The 10,897-nt window shown below is 41.5% G+C and overlaps 2 protein-coding genes across 5 annotated transcripts in view; one reads left to right on the forward strand and one right to left on the reverse strand.

The window, feature by feature from the left end:
* The window catches only part of TYW5 (tRNA-yW synthesizing protein 5), a 26,245-nt gene extending 24,420 nt beyond the window's left edge, over positions 1-1,825 (reverse strand). For 2 of the 3 annotated variants that reach the window (XM_007965770.3, XM_038001793.2), the window contains exon 1: positions 1,637-1,825. In XM_007965770.3, coding sequence (XP_007963961.1) covers positions 1,637-1,714 — 78 coding nt within the window. In that variant the 5' untranslated portion in view covers positions 1,715-1,825. The remainder of the gene's footprint in view (positions 1-1,636) is intronic. The other variant, XM_073019898.1, reaches the window with a different exon arrangement.
* On the forward strand, positions 1,741-10,330 carry MAIP1 (matrix AAA peptidase interacting protein 1). 2 transcript variants are annotated; one of them, XM_007965769.2, is made up of 5 exons: positions 1,741-2,494; positions 5,559-5,630; positions 6,045-6,171; positions 8,008-8,155; positions 9,945-10,330. In XM_007965769.2, the coding sequence occupies exons 1-5, from the start codon at positions 2,045-2,047 to the stop codon at positions 10,021-10,023; spliced, it is 876 nt and encodes a 291-aa protein (XP_007963960.1). In that variant the 5' UTR covers positions 1,741-2,044; the 3' UTR covers positions 10,024-10,330. The 2 variants fall into 2 exon arrangements, with proteins under 2 accessions (XP_007963960.1, XP_037857724.2); XM_038001796.2 differs by lacking the exon at positions 8,008-8,155.
* Positions 10,331-10,897: the final 567 nt, after the last annotated feature.

Raw genomic sequence — 10,897 nt, forward strand, 5'->3', positions numbered from 1 at the left:
CCACGTCCCCCAACCCCTCGCCTCCTTTTTTTTTTTTTTTTTTTTTTAACTAGGGTCTCACCCTCTTGCCCATGCTGGAGTGCAGTGGCAGGATCATGGATCACTGCAGCCTCGACCTCCTGGGGTCAAGCAGATCCTCCGACCTCAGCCTCCAGAGTAGCTGGGAATACAGGCGTGCGCCACCACGCCCGGCTAATTTTTGTATTTTTTGTACAGACGGGGTTTCACCATATTGGCCAGGCTAGTCTTGAACTCCTGACCTCAAGTGATCCACCGACCTGGGCCTCCCAAAATGTTAGGATTACAGGCATTAGCCACCGTGCCCGGCCCATCCCTGACTTTTGTAACACTCAGAACTGTAGTGTTTATTTTTTTTGAGACAGAGTTTCGCTCTTGCTGCCCAGGCTGAAATGCAGTGGCGCGATCTCGGCTCACTGCAACCTCCGCTTCCCGGGTTCAAGCGATGCTCCTGCCTCAGCCTCCTGAGTAGCTGGGATTACAGGTATGTGCCACCACCATGCCCAGCTAATTCTGTATTTTTAGTAGACACGGGATTTCTACTGGCTGGACTCTAACTCCTGACCTCAGGTGATCCGCCCGCCTCGGCCTCCCAAAGTGCTGGGATTACAGGCGTGAGCCACCGTGCCTGGCCCCAGAACTGTAGTTCTATGTCCACCCTTAGAAGTGTAAATATCAGGTAAGAAAATTGCTGAGTTTTTGTTTTTGTTTTTTTTTTTTTTTTTTTTTTTGAGACGGAGTCTCACTCTGTTGCCCAGGCTGGAGTGCAGGGGCCGGATCTCAGCTCACTGCAAACTCCGCCTCCCAGGTTTATGCCATTCTCCTGCCTCAGTCTCCCGAGCAGCTGGGACTACAGGCGCCCGCCACCTCGCCCGGCTAGTTTTTTGTAATTTTTAGTAGAGACGGGGTTTCACCGGGTTAGCCAGGATGGTCTCGATCTCCTGACCTCATGATCCGCCCGTCTCGGCCTCCCAAAGTGCTGGGATTACAGGCTTGAGCCACCGCGCCCGGCTTGCTGAGTATTTTTCCTACCATAAACTGACTGTAATCCTGTAGATTTTTTCCTTTTAACACCTTCTGTTTTTCTTAGGTCTGGACTCCCTTGTAAAGCACTACAAGTAAAAGCACTTTTTGTTCCCCTAATATTTCTCTGAGTTTTCTTTTAAAGACCTAAGGTTCTAACTACAGGTATAAAAGACTCCAACGTCGGAACTAGAACCTAAGTTAGTTAGAATTCAAGTAGGAATTTCCCGGGGGAATCCCATTGCTTTCCTTTTTGGCTCAGTGGAGTGAAAAGTTGTGCCTTCAAACCCATTAATTTGGAATAGACTGACAGATACGGAGTAAAGAGTTTAGGCAAAATACCTCTCACACTCAGCTCTCCGCCATCATCTTACTCCCCAGAAACATGGGGCTTTCTCCGGAAATTTCAATAGAGGAGCCAGTCGGCGTCCCACGTGCACCTTTCCCTTGGCCTAAGGGCCAACCAGTCATCTGCTGCCGTCCTGCGCCTCTTTCCCACACCCTGGGTCTCTAAAAACCAGTTCCCCGTCGTCTAAATGGTAAAGACGCGTCTCCCGCTGGTTTCCCGGGGTTCTGCCCCGCGCAAGAGACTCACCTGTGGGTAGAGGTGCTGCATGAACTGCTCCCGAGAAACGCCCTCCAGCCGGGTTACCGGGAGGTGCCGCCCGGCCATGGTTGCTCACGCCTGCCCTCTTCCAGGTCCTCGCAACTTCGGCTCTAAAGCGTTCCTCAGCGCCATCCGCCCGGAAACACGAGCGACCGAGAAAAGGTCCGCGAGGCCGGCGGACTCCAGAGAGGCTGGGTCCGAGCGCGGGGCGGGTTGCCGAAGGGCCTCGGCCTGGGCTGCGTGCTGGAGAGCGGGGACGGGGCCGACTCACCAGAGGCTGCAGCAACAAGTCCACTTTGCTCTCCAGTCTCTTTCTCCGACACCGCTGAGGTGGTTTCCCACCGACTTCCTTTCCATACAGCACCAGCAGGCACCGGGGTGAAGGGTCACATAAAAATGGCGCTGGCCGCTCGTCTGCTACCCCAGTTGCGGCACTCTCGGTCGCTGACCTGCGGGGCCGTCCGACTCCGGACTCCCGCTGCGGCCGAGGTGAGGCTGCCGTCGGCCAGACTTTGCTACCTCTGCCGCTGTCGCCTCGGCTCGGGAGCGGCGTCATTTCCCCGAAGCGCTTGGGCCTTGGCGGCCTCGGCGCTACCTGCCCAGGGCTCCCGGCGGCCAGTGCTCAGCCGCCCGGGACTCCCCACAGCCTTCGCTGCTTTCCCTGCCTGCCCTCAGCGCAGCTACAGCACGGAGGAGAAGCCCCAGCAGCACCAGAAAACCAAGATGATCGTCCTGGGATTCTCCAACCCTATCAACTGGGTTAGGACTCGAATTAAGGCCTTCCTTATCTGGGCCTATTTCGACAAAGAGTTCAGCATCGCAGAGTTCTCTGAGGGAGCGAAGCAGGTTTGTTTATTTTCCTGGTTGACTTGTCTGTCTCTAATGAGTTCGACTATTACTCGCAGAAGTGCTTAGTTTCTTCACTGGGATACAAGTGATCCAAACTGATTAGTGGCCCAGACATAGAGCCTTCCAGCCATTGCTTGACTTAAAGTAAGCTTCTGGCCAGGCATGGGGCTACATGCCTGTAGTCTCAGCTACTTAGGAGGCTGAAGGGGAGGATCGCTTGAACCCAGGAGTTGGACGTAGTGAGCTGTGATGGTGCCATTGCACTCCAGCCTTGGAGACAGAGCCAAGCCCTGTCTCAAAAAATAGAAAGAAAAAGCTATATGGTCTCATATTGTCTGAACATAATTTTCAAATCTACAAAGTGGGCAAGACAATCCCTGGCACATAGTAGGCCCTCCATGAATGTTTGTTGAATACATTAATAAATGGGTAAGTTTGAAGAATAAATGAGATAACATTTCCAAAGTGCTGTAATGTCACCTTGGGTAGAAGAGCAGAACTTTCTGCCGTTTATTTGACAGAGTCCACCAACACACCACGCCATACTCCTTAAAGATTAAACTGGAGATGAGCAGTTTTACCCTTTTAAAGGGTTTGCTGAGACTGCCTGGTGGCTAAGTGCGCAGCACCCTACACACAGAAAATATTTAGCCTTTAGAGATTCTTATCCCTGACTTCGTTAGTTACGTACCTGTTTCTGAATGGCTGATTATACCTTGCCTTACCCTTATGACAGTGGTCACTTGGGCCCTGAGGTTATTTGTAGAGTTCGTGGGTACATGCTTTTTTCCTAGGATTAAGGGCCATGTATACCTTTTTTTTTTATTTTTTTTGACTCCTTTACAGATTGTATCGTTCCCAAACATTGCAAAACTATTGATAATAATAGAAGTCGGCCAGGTATGGTGGCTCACGCCTGTTATCCCAGCACTTTGGGAGGCCGAGGCAGGTGGATCACAGGTCAGGAGTTCGAGACCAGCCTGGCCAATATGGTGAAACCCCGTCTCTTCTAAAAATACAAAAATTAGCCGTGGCACGCCCCTGTAGTCCCAGCTACTCTGGAGGCTGAGGCAGGAGAATCGCATGAACCTGGGAAGTGGAGGTTGCAGTGAGCTGAGATCACACCACTGCATTCCAGCCTGGGCGACAGAGCGAGACTCTGTCTCAAAAAACAAAAACAAAAACCACAATAGAATTCATAAAGTTTATTTCCTGCTTCATACCTCCATATGCCTTAAAACCATACCATTGGTGTAATCATTTTACAATATTGGTTGTATACTGGTATTGATATTTTTACTCCAAATTTATTTCAGATTCTTTCCATAATCATGGCCATTTGTATTTTTGAGACCTATCAGTTGTAAATCAAATGTTTTCAACTTTATGTAATAAGTGTCAGTATTAACTCCTGCTGCCTGCTTCTCTGAGTCAACTCTTGACTACTATATATATTTACATAAAAAAAGTCAAAGAACGAGCTTGATTAAGATGCTTAACTCAGCATCATAATTAAGGGGTAAATCTCTGCTCTTGTCAGTTCTTAAAATCTTTTGTCCATGCAGTGGTAAGTTGTATTGATCCTCCTGTTCTTTACAGTGCCCACCAATGATATATGAGCTTGTCCACCTCATAACACATATGATGGTACCAGTTCATTTATGTTTCAGTAAGGATTGGAAATCATCGCCCCACCATTGGCAGGAATCAGGCCTCAGTACTTGTTTCCTCTGAACACATAGAGGAGCCTGCAGCATTTTTGGAGTCACTCCAGTCCTAGTGGTTCTCCAGCTGTTAGCTATTTTCACCTCCTTCCTTGCTATTAAGTAGTATTTCCACCCCATTCATCAGCCAGTCTGTATGCAGTGTTGCTTATATAAAGCAAACAACCAAAATTTCAGTATCAAGGTGTCGGAGGGGTTTTTTCCTGAGGCATCTCTCAGCTTACAGATGGCCGTCTTCCTGCTGTGTCCTTGCATGGTCCTCCCTGTGCATGTGTGCTCCTGGTGGTTCTTACTCCACATTTGCTCCTCTTCTAAGGATGCCAGTCAGATTAGATTTTGGCCCATCCTGATGGTCTCATTTAACTTAATCACCTCTTTAAGGCCTTATCTCCAAATATAGTCACATTCCAAGGTTCTGGGGATTAGAGCTTCAACATAAATTTTGGGGGAAGGAGAGCACAATTCACCCTATAACAGTTAGGTAGTATTCTCTGATATGCCATATCTGACATGCCTGTGCATCCTCTGGCAGCCTAGATTTCAGCTTATTTCAGATTTCAGCTTAGATGTTTCTTCCCTTAGGAAGCCCTCTCTGATCTTCTCAGATTGGGTTAGAAGGCTCTTCTGTATGCTCCCAAGTCATCCTGTTCTTATCCCTGTCAAAATTCCTAAACTTGTCAGTTTACTTGTCTTTTTCCCAAGTGGACTGAAAGTTCCCTAAAGACAGGTAGGATGTTAATTCACAGTTTAATTTCTCATTGCTAGCAATGAGAATTGCAGTTGGGATTTTCCCTCCTTGAAAATGGAATTTCACACTTCAAAGCTAGGATCTACTGTTTTAGACCATATAAACTAATGACCTTTTCTCCCACTTTCTCAAACCTGCATTATCTCCCATACTGAGATTCAGACTTCAGCCCAGATTTCCAGACTCCCAGTGCAATCTAGACTGTTCTCCTTTCCAACTGCTATCTGTGCATGATTAAGAGGTGGGTCATACAGCTGTCAAATGATTGTTTACGTCATCATTTTAAAAAGAAATATAAAGGAGGATTTTTATTGAGACATCTAGATTGTACACAACACGCTGTCATTTCCCAGGTCCTGAAGGTGGATCCAGAATTAAAGGTCAAGTCACTTACTGCTATATATGTGGCAAGGCCATATACAAAAAGTCAACCAACCTTGAAGGAGTCATGCCTTGATAAATTAATATTTGATGATGTTTATCACCATTGCCATAAAATAGTCTTTATTACACTTAGCCATTTAAATATGAACATGGTATGGTATTTTGCAATAATAATCCCCACACTTCCCTTAATATTTTTTTCAAGGCTTTTGCTCATGTATCCAAGTTGCTGTCACAGTGTAAATTTGATCTGTTGGAAGAACTTGTGGCCAAAGAGGTAAAGTATATTTTACATTTTGCTTTAAAAATAAATGTTATTCTCTTGCAATAGAATGATGCACATTTTCCTTATTTATGCTTAAAAATAACATGTGTGCCAGCATCCAAAGTAGAGTCTGTGTATCTGTTCTTATGGGTACTTTGAGTCATATAAAAGCATGGAATAACTCCTGCTACTTAAGGCATAAGTAAGTAATCATGATGTCTTTCAATTGCTCTTATATAGAATGTTCTGTTAGGAATTACCTAATTGAATAATGAGATACATTTCAGCCTTGCTTTTGAGGATGAGTAAATACAGTAGTAAATTTAAAAATAGGTTTGGAAAAATGTATTCCATGATAAAGATCACTTTTTGAAAGGTTTCAAAAATGGTATTGGTGAACTAATGGCTTGCTTTTTTCAAACTTAGGTGCTACATGTATTGAAAGAAAAGGTTACTTCACTACCTGACAACCATAAAAATGCCCTTGCTGCTAACATAGATGAAATTGTATTTACATCAACAGGAGACATCTCCATTTACTATGATGAGAAAGGTAATACCAGAGCATAGTCAACTTGAAATGATCCATAATCGTCCAGATAAGCTAAAGTAGTGGATAATCACAAAATAGAGTTTTGTCAGGACAAGTAGATATTTATAGAACTTCAAAGAAAATGTTATATCCATTCTTTAAAGACCTACTTCTGAAAGAGTTGAGACATGGTCATCATTTCTTAAGCCTTTCTATCTAGAACTTTTTTCTGCTACTACTTATTTATTTATTTTATTTTTATTCAATAAAATAGTAACTTGAAGGAAACAATTGAGTATTTTAAAGCTGCACCTTATACGGAAGGAATGAGGGGTAAAAGAAAATCAAATTAGATATTGTCAACTAAAGATGATTTGAAAAGATTAACTGCAGAACTCCCAAATTGGATCTAGTTGAGAATAATGAAAAAAATTGGGAGGAAGTTTAGTGGTTATCTGGTTCTTCTTGTCTGAGGCATACATTTTCCCTATAGCATTCCTGATAATTCACTGTTTATTCCTGATACATACAAAGTTGGCCCTCTGTATCTGGGGGTTTCACATCCATAGATTTAACCAATCTCGGATAAAAAATATTAAAAAAAAAAACAGTTGCATCTATACTTGAACATGTACAGTTTTTTTCTTGTCATTATTCTCTCAATAATACAGTATAACAACTATTTACATTAGCATTTACATTGTGTTAAGTATTATAAATAATCTAGAGATGATTTAAAGTATACTGGAGGATGTGTGTTATGCAAATACTACACCATTTTATATAAAGGACTTGAGCATCTGTGGATTTTGGTATCCACAGGAGGGTCCTAGAACTAATCCTCCATGGATTTCGAGGGATGACTCTATTTGCATATGTATTATGTACCAGCCACACTTGAAATGTAGACTCTGCTTAAACACTTCCCAAGGTAGAAGAAAGAGACTCTTAATGATGATAAAATTTTTCATGCACACATTATTTTGAAACATTTGTAAAGACATTTTTAGTGATAAATATTTTCTTCTTCCCTAATATTTCAAATTGCATCTCAGCACCATGGTCACTAACTTTTGCATCAGGAGGTTGTCGGAATCACCAGGCACAGCAAGGTTAATTAGGGTAGAATAGAAAGCCTTTACTCTTTCTGGCAGTTGAAGTTAAGATAGTTACTGAGCAGCAAAAAATATTTTTTTTCTCCTCGTTTTTGGTTTGACAACACATATCTGTCATGAGATTATTATAATCTTAGAAAATGCCTGGCCAGATGCAGTGGCTCATACTTGTAATCCCAGCACTTTGGGAGGCTGAGGCAGGCAGATCACTTGAGCTCAAAAGTTCAAGACCAGCCTGGGCAACATGGCAAGACCCAGGCTCTACTGAAAATATGAAAAAATAGCCGGGCGTGGTGGTGCGTGCCTATGGTCACAGCTACTCAGGAGGCTGAGGTGGGAGGATTGCTTAAGCTTGGTAAGCGAAGGTTGCAGTGAGCCAATACTGTGCCACTGCACCCCAGCCCTGGTGACAGAGTGAGACACTGTGTCAAAAAAAGAGAAAGAAAAAGAAAATGCCACTAATTGAAAATAATCCATGTAGTATACTTAGTAAAGTATGTACTCAGTTAAGTAGTAGCTTTTTACTGAGATACAGAGAAGAGAGCAAGTATGCCATAAACCCTAAGACAATTTTCTAAAAACAGTATCAATACAAGTATTTTAAGTCACATCACAATAAGCACAAAATTTGACCTGTGACAACTGTATGACTACTGCCAATTTCTGATTTCATTTTGTATATATGGATGATAGATTATTTTGATTTGTATTTGTATGTGTGTGTATATGTTTTTTCTCTAAGGAAGGAAGTTTGTTAACATCCTGATGTGCTTTTGGTATCTAACCAGTGCCAACATCCCCAGTGAAACTTTAAGAGGAGCCAGTGTATTCCAGGTTAAGTTGGGGAATCAGAATGTGGAAACTAAACAACTTCTTAGTGCAAGCTATGAGTAAGTTTAATCAGATTTCATTGTTTCCTTTCTCCAGAAGATGGAAGGTAGTTTGAAGGTATGAAAATTAAGAGATCTTTAGGAAGAAAAGAATTGAAATTTGACAAGTTATTTATGAAGAGAAAAGGTCAGAAAGACACACTGGATATGAAACAGGAGAGTTAAGAAATTAGAAAGAGGTAATGTTGCTAAATTTAATTAAATGATGTTTAACTATCTATTGCTGCTTAACAAACTACTCCCAAATTCATTGGCTTCAAACAGCCATTGATTTTGCCTCCTATTTCACGCTCAGAAATTTTGGATAGGCTCAGTTAGGGGGTTTTATCTGCTTCACCTGGCATCAACACGGGTGGCAGGAGCTGGAGGATTCATTTCCACAGTGACTTCTTAACTCACGTGTGGCACCTTGGTACTCCTTGGCTTCTCCATGACTCTGCATTCTCCAGGGCCTCTCTTTGTGGCTTGGACTTGTGGTAGTTTCAGACTAGTCATATCTTTCACAGAGTGGTTGAATTCCAGGAGGCAGAAAATGGAAGCTGCTAAACCAGTAAAGGTCTGTGCCCAGAATTAGAACATCAGTTCTGCCATAGTCTACTTGTCAAAGCAGTCAAAGGATCTGTATAGTTTAAAGGGTAGAGAAAGAGTCCCCCGCTTTTTGGGGCAAAAAACAGCAAGGTCACATAGCAGAAGAACACATAGGGGGGAGATATGGTTGTGGCCATTTTTGGAAAATAAAATCTGCCATAATTGGTACATGAACGATTTATTCACTAGACATCTGTTGATCATCTGTGTGCCCACATGCTCTGGTAGAGGTTCAGATGCAAAGTTGAAGGGATACTGCCCTTAAGGACAAACTGTATAGTAGGAAGTTAGCAGGTTATGTAAAAGAGACATTATATTGTATTTTTATGTGAATAAAGTCTACAACAGTAAACTGCTGGAGCATGTCAGTGAAGATATAATTTGACATTTATTTTTAAAAAAATGATTATGTTGCCAGAGTTACACAAATCTGCTTTAAAATAACAAACCCCCAAAATGACCTAAGAAATAAAATGCATTCTGTTTTACTAAGGTAAAAGAGAATCATATCCTTTTTTTTTTTTTTTTTTTTTTTTGCTTCTCTTGGTAGAAATGTGTTTTTTAAATTTTGCTTTATTTGTAATTACCCAAAATATTCTATATATTTAAATACTTAATTTAAATCTACTGAATTGTCTGTTAAGAAATCATTTTTAAAGAGCACTGTCATCAATACTAAACCTTATCTTTTCTGATGTTTCTTACTAAGACTGTGGGTACCTCATAAACATTGTTATTTTCAAGATTGATTTAACGTATGTAAACTAAATTCCACTATTTATTCCTAAATTGGTAACAGTGCTATTTGAAAAACAGCTTTTTTCCTGTATCCTAGGTTATGTATTTAAAGTGCTGTTTGCATCACCAGAGTCCAGTTTATTTCTCCTCATATTAGGCATGTGTTATAGCTAGTATTTAAACAGAATAATATCCAAGTTTCTCTTAGGGGCTGGCAGATGTTGAATATAGATTAGTCCCTTAAAAATACTCACACTACTTGAGAATGTACTTCAATTTTGTGGGTATATTTATTGTGATTGAATGGGTAGGTTAAACTTTTTATTTGTTTTGATTTTGATTTAATATTAACCATTAGCTTGTTGCCAAAAATTCTTCTAAATATACACTTGCAAATTACATAGTTATCGAAGACATACTTGGACTGATGTAAGATTTACATTATTTGCAATATCTTTCCTAGATTTCAGAGGGAGTTCACACAAGGAGTAAAGCCTGACTGGACCATTGCACGGATTGAACACTCAAAATTATTAGAATAATTTTCTTGGAAAAATCAGCTTATGGACTTTAGCAGTTGCTGTGAAAAACTAAGGAAGAAAAATTTTTGGATCATTTGATCTTCATTTAATCTAAGTCTGTGAATTACTTTTATATTATTTTGAAATACTCCTTGCAGTATATTGGCATGATACAGTAAAAGCATTTTCCACAGATTGTTATCACTTTCTTTAAAAGAAGTCAAAATTTAAAAAAATACAATAGCACGTCATTGGTGTCATATTCAATAATATTTCCAGTGCTCCATATAATTTTATAGACATAATAAAGAAGGTATTGAAAAAACTACTTACACATTTCTTTCTTTATTTTTTAAATTGTTTGAGAAACAGGGTCTTGCTGTGTCTACCTGGATGCAGTCCAGTGGCATGATAATAGTTCACAGTAACCTCGAGCTCCTGGGCTTGAGCAATCCCCCTGCCTCAGCCTTCAGAGTAGCTGGGACTACAGGCATCCACCAGCATGGCTGGCGAATTTTTAAAAATTTTTATAGAGATTTTGCTGCGTTGCCCAGCTGCTCCTGAACTTCTGGCCTCAAGTGATTCTGCCCTCAGCCTCCCAGTGAGCTAGGATTATAGGCATGAGCCACTGCACCCAGCCTATTTATACATTTCTAAATTAATAGTCCTTACATATTTTATTTGTGACCAATACATTTATACCTTTTTTTTTTTGGATGGAGTCTCCCTCTGTTGCCCAGGCTGCAGTACAGTGGTATGATATCAGTTCACTACAACCTCCACTTACCGGGTTGAAGCAATTCTCCTGCCTCAGCCTCCCGAGTAGCTGGGACAACAGGTATGCACCACCGTGCCCAGCTAATTTTTTTGTATTTTTAGTAGAGAAAGAGTTTCA

The sequence above is a fragment of the Chlorocebus sabaeus genome, chromosome 10 (assembly GCF_047675955.1).
Source record: "Chlorocebus sabaeus isolate Y175 chromosome 10, mChlSab1.0.hap1, whole genome shotgun sequence".
NCBI lineage: Eukaryota > Metazoa > Chordata > Mammalia > Primates > Cercopithecidae > Chlorocebus > Chlorocebus sabaeus.

Coding starts and splice junctions, on each gene's coding strand:
- MAIP1 (XM_007965769.2), top strand. CDS start 2,045: ATGGCGCTGGCCGCTCGTCTGCTACCCCAGTTGCGGCACTCTCGGTCG. Junction 2,495..5,558: donor TCTCTGAGGGAGCGAAGCAG/GTTTGTTTATTT, acceptor ATTTTTTTCAAG/GCTTTTGCTCATGTATCCAA. Junction 6,172..8,007: donor CATTTACTATGATGAGAAAG/GTAATACCAGAG, acceptor TTTTTCTCTAAG/GAAGGAAGTTTGTTAACATC.